The 12,796-nt window shown below is 44.6% G+C and overlaps 1 protein-coding gene across 1 annotated transcript; it reads left to right on the top strand.

Moving 5' to 3' along the window:
- Positions 1-9,146: 9,146 nt before the first annotated feature.
- On the top strand, positions 9,147-9,518 carry LOC115231929 (dynein light chain Tctex-type 1-like). Its single transcript, XM_036500180.1, has one exon. The coding sequence runs from the start codon at positions 9,147-9,149 to the stop codon at positions 9,516-9,518; it is 372 nt and encodes a 123-aa protein (XP_036356073.1).
- Positions 9,519-12,796: the final 3,278 nt, after the last annotated feature.

Raw genomic sequence — 12,796 nt, 5'->3', positions numbered from 1 at the left:
CATTCAGGTCACTTTTGCCTTTATTTCAGGACTTGTGTGCAGTGGCCGGAGGCGACAAATCCAAGTGGATTCAGAAAATGGGGGGCATGGCCCTTTCTATTGAACTAATTATTTCAGTATTGAACAACAAGCTGTTTAGCATGGTTTGGGTGTCACATCATTCCAGAAAGAGGTCTTCCGAGACCTGGTTAGGACACAGGTCTGCTCGGTCGTTGTCCAACTCTTGTCCCACGGCCGTACATTCGAAAATCAATTTCTGCACGTGTCCTTTTCGGCAAGACAACAATTGATGAAATTGGTATTCCTACTAGTCAGGACATTTGACTTTCTGGTTTGGACACGTTTTGATGTGGTAGGCACTGGAGAGTCATCTCATTGCCTGTCTCCTGTCTAAACTGGTCCTCATGGGAGACCGGAACGTCTTCTTTTATTCTCTGGCCGCAGAGACCCTGCAGGCTTTCCTTGAGGACGCATTTGTTAGAAGGTTTGGTTGGCGAGAGAGTGGCAGGGCGGTGGAGTTGGAGGACAGTGAGAGGAGGTCCTGCTACTTTAAGGCCATCAAAGTGAGTCTGAGTACATATTCTGCCCTCTGTTGGAGTGAATCCATTTTGTGGAGTCAAAATCACGGAATTGCGGAATTTTATGACCAGATGGGATTCCGTGTCGGAAACGTGTTTTATCCTCTCATCAAACTGGTCTACACGGACGGGTGTTCAGTGCACTGGTAGATGACCCTCCTAATCGTCCAGTGTCAATATGGGGGAGGGGGAGGCACCCTCGGTTAGTCCTGCACACGTGCTGAATCTGATCTATGACCAGATGGAGGACATGTTGGCCAAGCTGACCCTTTTTCTGGACACTTTGGGAGGTCCTCTGCTCATTTCTCTTGTTTTGGAGGACATTGTGAAATCCCTCAGTCTGTTTATGATATCCTGGTGGCTTCTCGTTGTTATTTGTAGTACTTGCGATTCTCAAATGACTAATTTGCTTTCTTTGGTGGAGGGAGTAGTGCGAGAGTGGAATAGGCGGGGACTGACTTGCCAAGTCGACTTGTTGGTGGCACTCGTGTCCTCCGCGATGCTCCCTCGGAGATTCACGGGAGTGTTATCCTACGACAATGTGCACACGTATTTGGAGAACTGTACTGGTTTCTGTCGACTTGCAGATTTCGGGTACTCCCACGTGTACGAAGATGTCTATGGAAGTATTCATAGTGTGGTCACATTTCTCTGTACATTCATAGGAACGTCGTAAAAGGGAAATGGCAGAACAGGTCCTCATTCGATTGGTTTCCGAGGGAGGATTGGAGGCTGGGTGGGGTCCTCTTGTGTTGTGTTTTAATGTGGGTGTGTTTGATATTCCCAGAACATGGCCATTTTGCGTGGAATGAGACCTGCGTTCAATTTCACTGCAGTCATGGATGTGCTCTCCACCTCCAACTGCAGTGCCTGTGAAGGACCCCCCTTCGAGATTGTGTGGGATAAGATGTGTCTGATCCCCGGACTATGCCGATATGTCAGGTTGGTGTGTCTGTCTATTCGCAGTGCTAAGGACGACCAGCTGCAAGTCCTGTCCCACATCGCCAGACTGGGCAAACTGAGTCACCACGAGGTATAGGCACTCTTAATGTTAGGAGGACATGCAACTCCTCTTTTTTTGCTGCCTGGATTGGGGAGTTTGTGTGGACTGTGTGCTGCCAAGGTCGATGTGTGGTGGAATATGGCCACCGACTGTCTTCTTCAACTTCTTTCCTTCTCAACAAACGACTAAGGACGGCCACTCTCGGTCTTGTCTCAGGACTTGTCATATTCGCCTCTTGTCAATTCGTACAGATCTTTTGATGGTGGTCATTCTATTGCATGTTGAAGTTACTCGGGTGGTCGCCTCCTTCCCCACGACGAGGAGTGCAGACGAGTTCAACTGGATTGTATCAATTTGATATTATCAACATGTCCGACGGAGGGAGAAGTGTGGTCACTCTTATTGAACAGTCTGAGGGGAGTGTAATGGCCTGTTGTGACATGACAGTGATACCAAGAAGGCATTCAAGACTGTCCAGACAATATCCGAACGACACTTGGAGAACATGTGTGTGGAAAATGTCCACATTCTCGCTGATTTGGTCGTCCAATTTGCCACGGGGAAGGTGGATTTGAACACGAGTCTGTCCTGCATAGGATTACTGGTAGTGTAGTGGATTACTGGTAGTGGGGAATGTGCGACCAGATGTGTTCCAAGCACATGCACCCGGATATGTTCTGTCACATATTCGCCAATCTGTCGCCTGCTGCATGGATGAGAGATACTCCCTCCGTCGGTCTGCCGTCAACTCACTCTATTCGGCCATCACTGCTAACAACAAGTCCATCGAGGACTCCCAGTGGGTTACACTCCTCAAAGGTCTCTTCGACACACAGACCATGATTTGGGAGACTGTCCTCACTTCCATTACTCATTCGGAGTGGGTCGACACTTTTGTGCAATATTTTGACGGACTATCCCGCATATTCTCCCTCAGAATGCCTCTTCTCATCAAAGAAGGTATTTTCCGTGCTCAGTTCAGGTGTGTTTGACGGATTCTGGGACAAGTATCTCGACTTGGTGGTCAGGGGTTCACTTCACTCCTCTGAGACCTTGGCGTTGGCCGTCATTTTTTCTTTCTGTCATACTTTGGAGAGATTCCCGACCACGGAGGAAATGGAGAGATCTCTGACCCTCAGTTGGAACAATTGGATATCCCTTGGCACGTACTTTGGCCGACTCCGATACACGGATCTAAAGGACAGTCCCCGTCTTCCCTACAGTCAGGCACACTTGGCCACGTTTGCCCAAGCATTTGGCCTGATGCTACAAGTCACTCCTTTTTCAGAGTTGCCTTCTAATTTGCTTACGTGGCAGTTTGGATGACGGGAGAATCGGGTCATTTGTGAGGGTCAACTACGAGTTCCTGAGTGTTCCCGTCCTCGGCGAGTTGCTTGTCCGTCGTCAGGTCAAAGTCTGTCAACTCACTTACTCAGCTGCAGAACGCTGTCGTCGAAAATTTAATTTTTTGTGTGTCAGGTTGTGCCAGTTCAGTTAATAGCAGAGGTTTGAGGTCCACTCATCTTCTTTCACGTGGAATTGTTACACAATTACTCCAATTTATCACTTGGGTCGCAAACCCGAGTTTTTGAGGACATTCCACTCAAACTGGTGTCGAAGGGGGATTATGGCAAGGTAGACGACAGTGACTAATTCCAGGCGGATTTGGCGCATTTTGGACACGTTTGTTTATCCGTTAAGGTGGTCTCCATTCTCTCCGGACCATGCTCGGTTCTCCGTGGTGGGAAACTTGGGTAGACTGCTTTAAAAAGATCGGGGTGATGTGATTGGTGAGTGGAGACATTGGGGTACGTTGGGTCGTGCAAATACGCCTGTTGCCCGAACTTGTGGAGAGCGGCGTGTCTGGCCTGATTGAGGTGTGGAATGGAAATATGAGTGGTACCTCCTCGTCCTTTCATCTTTGAGAGGAATATTTCTGTGAATCGACATTGGGGACGTTTTCTCGAGGTTACTCCTCGTCCTTTCATCTTTGAGAGGAATTTCTGTGAAATCGACGTTGGGGACGTTTTCTCGAGGATTATCTTCAATTCGCGGTTGATTAGGTTGTTCTATTGCAGTGTCCTTCTTCAAGTTACCCAACCGAAGACCTCAGGATTGGCGAGGATGTCGACTGCAGATTTGTTGTCTTCCTTCGAGTTCTTCTTAGCGAGAATTCCCACATGTTGGACGACTCGGTGATCTCTGTCATATTAGGTTGCTGGAAGAAGAGGGTCCCTTCATCAGTCGGAAATTGACTGTATTGGTATATTAGTATCCCAGTGTGGACCATTGCGAGAACCTCAGCGAGTATTTCTACTCGAATTGGCATCGAGGCTGGTTGCACCAATTTCCTTGGATCCCCTGACGTCCGCGAGTTTTGTCGATCTAATTAAGTCGAAAAGTGTTATCTCCCCATTGTGTGGTAGAATACTCTCTGTCCGATGGCTCAGATTCGAGTCGAAATAAGGGACAGCCTAGTTAAATTTGGTGCCATATTTAATCGGAGCTTAACAATTTGAGATAAAGAATTCTTATGCAACATTAACAATTAAGCAAACGTTAAATCCATTTAATTTCGGAGACCACTAAAATGGTATGGACTACCAACCTCCTAGGCTTCTGTGGCGAAATAGCGGACGTGTCGCAATCAGTGTCCACTTCCAGTCCCTGCAGACAGTCGACGACGACAGGTTGGACGGCACTCGCATAACACGGGCAACTACCTCTGGGACAAATACCGGCCATTGACATGATTGCACGACATGCGTTCATCCTCCCATTTGGAACACTGTCCCGACAATGTCCACAATCGGGGGGAGGAGGAGAGTTGTCGTCAGTTCAGTGCCAAACAGGGGGGCGAGAGTGGAGAGTGAAAGGAGAGCAGTCATCCGAAATGGTAGTTAGACTCCACAGCAGTTGTACGAGAGAGGGGACAATATTGACTGTGGCCCTTCCACGCCAAACTCGCGAGTAAAGCAGAGCAAGTTATGGACAGCTGCCTCCCTGATTCCGTACACTACCAATGAGTGTCATTCCTACCGGTGTCCCTCAGCCAACTCAAACACAATTTGTTGAGAGTGCGCACAAAGTATTCCTCCCCCTGACATTGACAGACATGAACTACCAATTGACAGCAAGTAGAGGCATATGCTCCACAATGGCTAGACGCACTCTCCACTTGACGTCCTCCGACAGGTTAACAATGGCAGGGACCAGACTCTCGGCCATAAGACGGACTCCAATGACCTGTTATATCAGCCTACTAAACAACCTTGTTGAGGAGTCGAGGTTGGATATCACATTCAGTCGGACTTGTGCCACACGTCTCGTCTCTCAACTGAGTGAGGAAACAGGAACAAGGTGATCGATTGTGTCTGGAATAGACACAACAAGACACCTCTGCTTGCCCACAATGAGGGACAACTTTACAGCCACGGAGGCCAGAGCTGACTTGACATGCACGTTCACGTCGTGGACCTCTTTCAATCATCGGAAACAACTCGTGGACAGTCTCCACCTTCACAGACTCCCCCAACATGGAACAAAAGTCTACAATGACCCGAATCCTCAACCATATAGCTTGGAGACAGCCACAACTCGTACTTCTGGTTCCACGTCCTGCAGGAGGGACTTGAAGGCAGGAATGAGGTCAGATTCAGTGAGGACTGATCCCAGGAAGGATTGGATCTACGAATGGAGGAAAAGACAACCCGAGTGAGCATGGTGGCAAACGTGTGCCTTACACGCCAGGACTCGTCACGGAATGCCCTGCGGACCACGGAAACGACGACAGGGACGAAACGAGAATCACGGAGAGACAGTGCGGCCTCGATGGAGAGTAGTCGGAGAGTGTCCTGTTCGTCGTCCTTTATTTTATCCAAAATGGGAATGAATGTGTCTCCACTGCCTCATGGGAGAGCACATCATCCATGAACTCCCCCAGTTTGCCAGCAGCCGCCTTCTTGACGAGGGGGGACCTCATCCCAAAAAGGGACTTGAACATCCTGCCGTGTTGGGGAGAGGACTACTCGATCAAGTCCGACTGAGCCTCGGGGACACTCTCGGTAAAAGGCACTGAAAAGCCCCGCCGACGAGATTTTAGAGACAAACCAAGTGCCTGGAGTGAGAGGAGGGGATTACTGGAAATAAGGGATTTGAGGAGGGGGAGGAACACTGTCTCGGTCTGCACGGCCGGACATGCCTCGGAGATCTTGATGATGGCACTCACTGCCTCCTCCCGCACCTTCGAGTCCTCCACACTCAACATGAACTTGAGAGGCTCCTGCCATTTAGAGAGATGGGTTACTATTATGGTCTCCACATGGTCAGGACCCCCACGAGAGGGACAAAGAGGGCCAATTGCTCTGCCAGTTGACATAAAATGTCGTCCTCTTCAGTCACAAAATCAGCGAGGAAGGGCAACAGTTCGTCCCTCGTCCGCTCGTGTCCGAGAGCCATGGCCACTGTCTTGAGACGGGAAATGCTTTGAGACGGGACTTGGTTAATGGGTAGTCTTACTTGTTGATTTTCGTCCTTAAGGTCGTCGATCAGCATTGAGACTGGGTAAAGAGTGTCTATTGGGTCGGCAGAGAGATCCATCATAACCACAGGCAACTAAATTTATTCTTAATAATATATCAATTATAATCACAAACTAATTAAATATATTTCTTCTAGCTCCCTTAAAGCTAGAAAGTGTCTGAATCAGCCCCAATCGATCATCTCCACTGAGAAACAAACTTTTTGCGGATTAATGAACATCTAAATATGAGAGAAGCACAATTCCTATTTGAAATACTCTTGTTCTGTTCTGCTAAACGGAAATGGTCGTTCACTGATGAATAACCTTGCTAAAATATGGCCTGTCCGATGTTACATACATCCAATGAAAAAAATCATGATTCCATTTCAACGTCAGCAATTCTCAAGCTGACTCGATAAACTCTCATCGGATGTTCATTCTTCAGAAATGCTCATTGACCGTTTGACTGAGATATATCTTTTTCTCTGGCCATCACCACTTACTAAACCACTCTATACACAAATTGGACAGCTCGATCCCCTTTTTCTGTAACATCTGCTGTGCCGACGAACACTCAACTTTCCTGGTCTTCTTTTACTCTACAAAAAATTTGATATTCACTCAGCCGAGGGAGCAACCTGGAAAGGCGCTGGTGTTTCTGCTGGTCTCATAATGTGAGATCGGGTTACGCAACAACAATAACAATCTAGCTCCCTAAATACAACTAAACATTCAGTCCATGAATATTACTGAGGGTAGTATAGTAGTTAATTAATCAGAATATTTAAAGTCACATTTGTGAATGAGGTGATAATAGTCTTTAGCCGACATTGCAGGTCTCCATTTTGCCCCGGAAGTGTCTAAATTATTAGCATGACCTTCATTATTGGTCTTCTCGGGATCATATTTGGTGACAGCAGTTACTGGATCATCTTTATCTACAACCAGTCGACGTGCTTTGATGGGTACAGTACAGCACGTGATGTATTCCTCCACATATTTGTCCTATCAATACTCCCAATAATTCACCCGTCTTCCACACATTGGTTGGGAATCCAGTTTTCTACAGAATACTCGACATAACTACATGGTGATGGAGATCATGTTTGGTGGACTGGCCACTCTCCTTTTATATCTCAGAGTACGCACTCTCTTGACAGGTCCCACGAAGGCAAATGAGTTGATGACGCCATCCGATATCTCTGTGGGATGCCTTCATTTCCCATGATTATTACGTAATCAGGAATTGTCAAAAATGGCGTGAAAATGTCAGTCTAAATGTTCGTGTGGCGTTGAGTGGGGATGCTGAGTGAACTTGTGTTGGCTGTGGTCCTCACTTCCTCCCATAAAGTGTACGTGGTTCAGTGGGGACGGATAAATTCCACGTTTGTGAGTTAAATATGTGCTTAGATTGAGTATAGACGTCAATTTGGAGTCTGCTGTGCGGATTATTGTTCAAAGTCCTTTCCCTACTCCATTTACTATGTGATTGAGGACGGTTAAATGTTGCAGATACCACAAGAGGAGATTTTGATGCCAACGATTCGTTGCTCTTGACTCACTGTCCTGTACAAAAACAGGCCTTTCTTTACATTCTGCGGCGGTCGCCCATTGACGGGTGGCCAGACTTTGAGTGCAATGAACAATACTTCATCAGAAGCAGGGGACTGGGGGACAACAAAGTGCTCATTATCAATGTGAGGTGCAACACTTCCTGTACACAAACCACTCACATTTTAGCCTCTTCTTAAGAGCAGAGGTCTCTAATTGGACCAGAAAAATGTCTTTTTTTACAGCCATTTTGTGCACTCTAATTCTTCAAATTTACTGATTTTGAAAAGTGTCATACTTCCTTGAATTGTTAACAAAATTTCACACTTGTTGACTCGCTTTCAAACTGTAGAGGCTCCTGCTGATTTCAGTGGCAACCTGTTTTTCCCATTAAGTGCAATTATTACCAAAAGCGTGATTTTGCTGCAATTAAAGTAGTTCAGTCGGTCGAGTATGGGTCACTTATATTCAATTTAAAGTCAAGTTAAAAAGATTTGCTTATATTGTGTTATGTTGAATTATTTTTAGCCTACTTTTGATAAATTAAATGAAACACTGCATTACTAATAAAATTATTCAATTTTTAAATAAATTCGGAGTACATGATAAATCAGCAAGAAAATGCGACAAAAAAAGAGCAAATGCATATAAGAACAAATAAGTCTGACTATTTAAATGTTATCACAATTTAACCGCACTATAATAGACGAAGAGAATCCTCAATCTAACTCTGACTTTGATTGTTCGCTGGGGACGGAAGGACAGTGTTACTGCAGACAAACATTTTAAGTAGACTGTTCTGGGACCTAAAGACTCGGACAATTCAATTCATTTTTCAAAAACTGAGAAGAGGTGCTGTCCCTGAGGTTACTACTCTGACTCAATCTGCCATGCTCGATGAGTTTATGAAAACGTGTTTAAAAAACCCCCACTTTGGCAGTCTCTTCAGGACAGTCGAGGGAGTCATGAGAATAGCCAAGAATGAGCACTTTTAATTTGAATAATATATGTGGCTGGTCGTAATGATGCTTTTGTGACTTATTTAATTATGATCGATTCTTAAATATTAACAATAACACTTGTTGAGATGCCCATTACAGAAAACTGGTTGTATTAAAAACAAGATTGAGTCAAAGCATGGTTTAAAACAGATAAAATGCCACAAACCAGGAGGTGTGTTTCCCTTTTAAAGAAATCATAATTATCTCTATAAATCTACAGTTGATACAACAATCGCAACGTGACAATATAACGTGCTATATTTGACTAAATTTAGAATATGAAATTGAAGGGGGCATCATCCTAGTAAATGTGTGGGTGAGAAAATTGACTCTCTCAGAGAAATTAAATTTCTGGAGAAAGTCCCTATTTCGACAGTATGACTGTTGGAATATTATCATCCAGATATCTCTAAAATTGCATAGTTATATAATTGATTTTGAATTGATTGAATTTTAATGGAAATAAATAAAAATGTTCCCATGGATTTGAAATGCTGGCCAACGACTATCAGGAATCGGAGGAAGTATTATCCATGTCTAACACTGCAGACCGTGTTCGTGGTGGACGAAGTGACCAACATCGTCAAAGAGGTATTCCCCTTCTCCACGGACAGTCGATCGAGAGCATCATCGGAAACAACGTCTACCAACAGAAACTAGTGAACCAGTGGACAGCTGACATAATCGACCAATGTCTCAACAACCTCTCCCGATTGAACAAACCTTTCAAATACATTGGTTGGTCGTGTAGGGGGATTGCAGTCACATGTATCATTTCACAGAAGAGTGGGGCAGGACTTCATACAGCCAGTTCGTGTTATTGGGACTCGGAGACTGACGGTTGTGTCTCTGTGGGTGACTAGCAAGGATCCTGCACTGTCACGTGGGAGAACAAGTGGACTTACTGCATTGTGAGTGTGTTTGGTCTGGGAATATAATTAACATTATTTGACATAAACTAACTGTTTCCTTGGATATTTCTCTGGTTGTTATGTCTGACGATTCTGACTTTTTTGACTCGCTTTTGAAATCCAAGGGTAAGACAGTCCCTTATAGCCTAGTCGAGCAAAGAAAAATAAGCGTAAGCCATTCCTTACATTATAGTCTACTGAGAGATCCAACATATTCGCCCTCGACCAAGAACCCAGGGAAACCAGTAAGTCTATGTTTCCGAATCTGCAGAACTCAAGTCCGACAGTTCGGATGAACTCTTTGGACAATATGTTGCCTCCAAGAGAAACCAGCAGCGAGTGTCCCCAGTCAGTTCTCTCAAATCGTCGACAAGGAGGACTGATGTTGGAAATGGTGCCCTAAGTCCCACAGAACATTTCTGAGAGGGACCCTGACCACTGATAAGGGGGAAATCCCACAGAGGAAGGTCAAAGAGGACTCGCCCTTCAAATTATTTGAGAACGAAACACCCCGACTTACAACCAAATCAGAGGACTCCACGGACAATAATGCAGTTTCCCCGCCAAATATTGATGCTAACCGAAGAAGTAATAAATTTTATTAATATAACAGATTAAACAAATTAAAACCAATAATAATTCTGCAATTGAGAACAACCATATAAATTCTCAAGCATTGAGCGTCTGACTCAACTATCTTCAGACCTCAAGTTTAAAAATGGCCTTATTTCAGAAACCAGGTGGAGTCCGCCAAAGAACAGCAGTCTCTGATCGTCAAGACTTTGGCCGAGATTAGGGAATCAACAAGTCTCCACATGTCCAAGTGGGACAAGCCTGAGGAATTGACTCAAATTTGTTGTCCCTCTGGAGTGAATTGTAGGAGAGTATTGGGGACATGGAACACGACTTGGGGGAGACAAAAAAGGGGATTCTTTCTCAAAAAACAAGCCTACTCTGGTCAAGTCCTGTCTGTCCGCCAAGTCCCAGTCGTTAGAGAAAGGTCAAGTCGATCGAATCATGGAATTGTTGGGAGAAATCAGTGACAGACTGTGCTACACGGTCAATCTCCTCAGCAATCAGTCTCATTCAAAAATAGAAGACCTACGAGAGTTTTTGAGAGGTCAGTTCGACAGACTGGGAGACTACTATCCCCCCATCCAACATCTCCCAACCAGAGAACCCTCGTCAAGAAGACATCAGTGGAGATATAACACAAAGAAAATGAACTCTGAGCATATCCCAGTTAAGATCAGTCCAGTGAAGGTGGAGGGTAAGGTCTGTGCTTACAACTGTGCAGACATGATGAAATACCACTCAGAAGTAACCAACGAGGTCGACCGAATAAGTGCCACTCTCAGAATGAAGAATGCGGCCTCGACCGTACCCTAATTTCCCCACACTCATTTAGGCTCAGTCCTACTTGGAGTCTGAGAGCATATTCCTTAGTTCGCTATGACTAACCTAATCCCCACATCACAATAATATGTTATAAAATTAGCTATTTTGTAAGAGTTCTTCCACTGTGAGGGACTGTCTGGTTGGACACACCCATGAATAAGCCCAGAACCCATCACTGACTTGAAGGCCTCAAAACGGGACTGTTCCGCCTGCGGAAGAGGATGTCGGTCTTCCTAGCAGTATAAATATCAATTTAGTCCTCTGCGTGAATATGGACCAAATCTACACCCATCCTACACAACACAACCTGATTGGCAGTAATCAAAACAGTAAATAAAAGAAAGAGCGAGCACACAGTAGGAGGACGAGCACGACCATATACAAGGACATAGTCCGAGTAATCTCCACCAGAGGGTATTTGGCGAAGAGGGCGACTGTGGCCAGAAGGGAGAATAGACAACTCAGTGCTACAATCACACACACAGCAGACCAATGTAGAAAGTGAATGAATGAATAAAGTACTTCTTGTTCATCTGTCCCACACAGTTGTTAATCCTAAGAATGAGGAGGAGGGGTAACCAGGGACAGTGGTGGTCCATTCCGTAAATACACACATTGCACGTGCTGCAGTGGTGGGGCACGAGGGGGTCTCAGTAGGCCACATTTTCCACACACATTCCACCCTCTGTGTCTCTACAGGTCAGAGAGGGTGGTTACGTCGGCTTCTATGTTGGAAAGGACGGTGAAGGTCCCAGGATCTGTGAGGAAGGAGAGGGTGTGGAAGATGAGGACATGACTGAGAAGAAAGAGTAGAATAAACTCAAAAAACACACGGACAAATCTGTGGTTATGGTTGGCCTTACATGTTGGTGACTATGAATGAATAATGACCACACAGGTGGCATATTCCCCAAATACGATGAGAATGTAGGCCAGGACCATCGATATTATTCCACAAGGCTCGAATCCGATTCTCCTCCTAATCATGTCCACGAGAATTGCATTAAAATTTAAATTATTTATTTAATAAACACAAAATCCATAAACTGATAATTTAATACATATCTTCAATTAATCTGTTTAGTACGATTGTGTGAAGAGTACACGACATGACTGATCGATGATAATGATGTTAGAATAAAATTTATCAAAAACTGATATTTATTGATTATTTAAAAAAGTGTACAAAAATCTATTTATTTAACAATTGATAAGTGGCACTGGTTTCTGTCGTACACCTGACGACACACTTAATGGATATCGTATAGCCAATCTGTTGCCAGGATATCCCTCTTAATGCCTATCAACCATGTTCTGACCCTCCAATGGGGACACTCACTTCGATGGATAAACTTATTAGTTGAGTTGTAAAAATTGTTCCAATAACCTAATAAATCTAAAATCAAAAAATGGGAATCACAATAAACGTCCAAACACAAATCCTCGATTTTTCTTTAAACAATTCAAATATGTTAAACAATAAAATTGAACATGTTTTATTCATATTCCACAACAACCTCACACATAGGAGAATCATACACCTCAAATTGCTGATTCCTCACTGAATGTACAATATCCTCCAATTTCTCATAATTTCTATCACATCTCTCCATAACCTCCTCAATCAAAGAACGTCGACTGTCTTTTCAGTGCCACAATCCACTCGGACTGTGTAAAATTCCCTGTCCGGATATTTTGACTCAAACAGCGAATCCACCTCCTTACTGCCAACATACAACCACATTCCCTAACACCGTGAAATCTACTTCCTCCATAATGAGTCAATTGTTTGTCTGAGATGTCCAGCAATCCCATTTTTAGTAGAAAGACAA

This window comes from Octopus sinensis, unplaced genomic scaffold (assembly GCF_006345805.1).
Source record: "Octopus sinensis unplaced genomic scaffold, ASM634580v1 Contig18959, whole genome shotgun sequence".
Lineage (NCBI taxonomy): Eukaryota > Metazoa > Mollusca > Cephalopoda > Octopoda > Octopodidae > Octopus > Octopus sinensis.
Note: the sequence above shows the minus strand (reverse complement) of the source record. Positions and strands in the feature narration are given on the sequence as shown.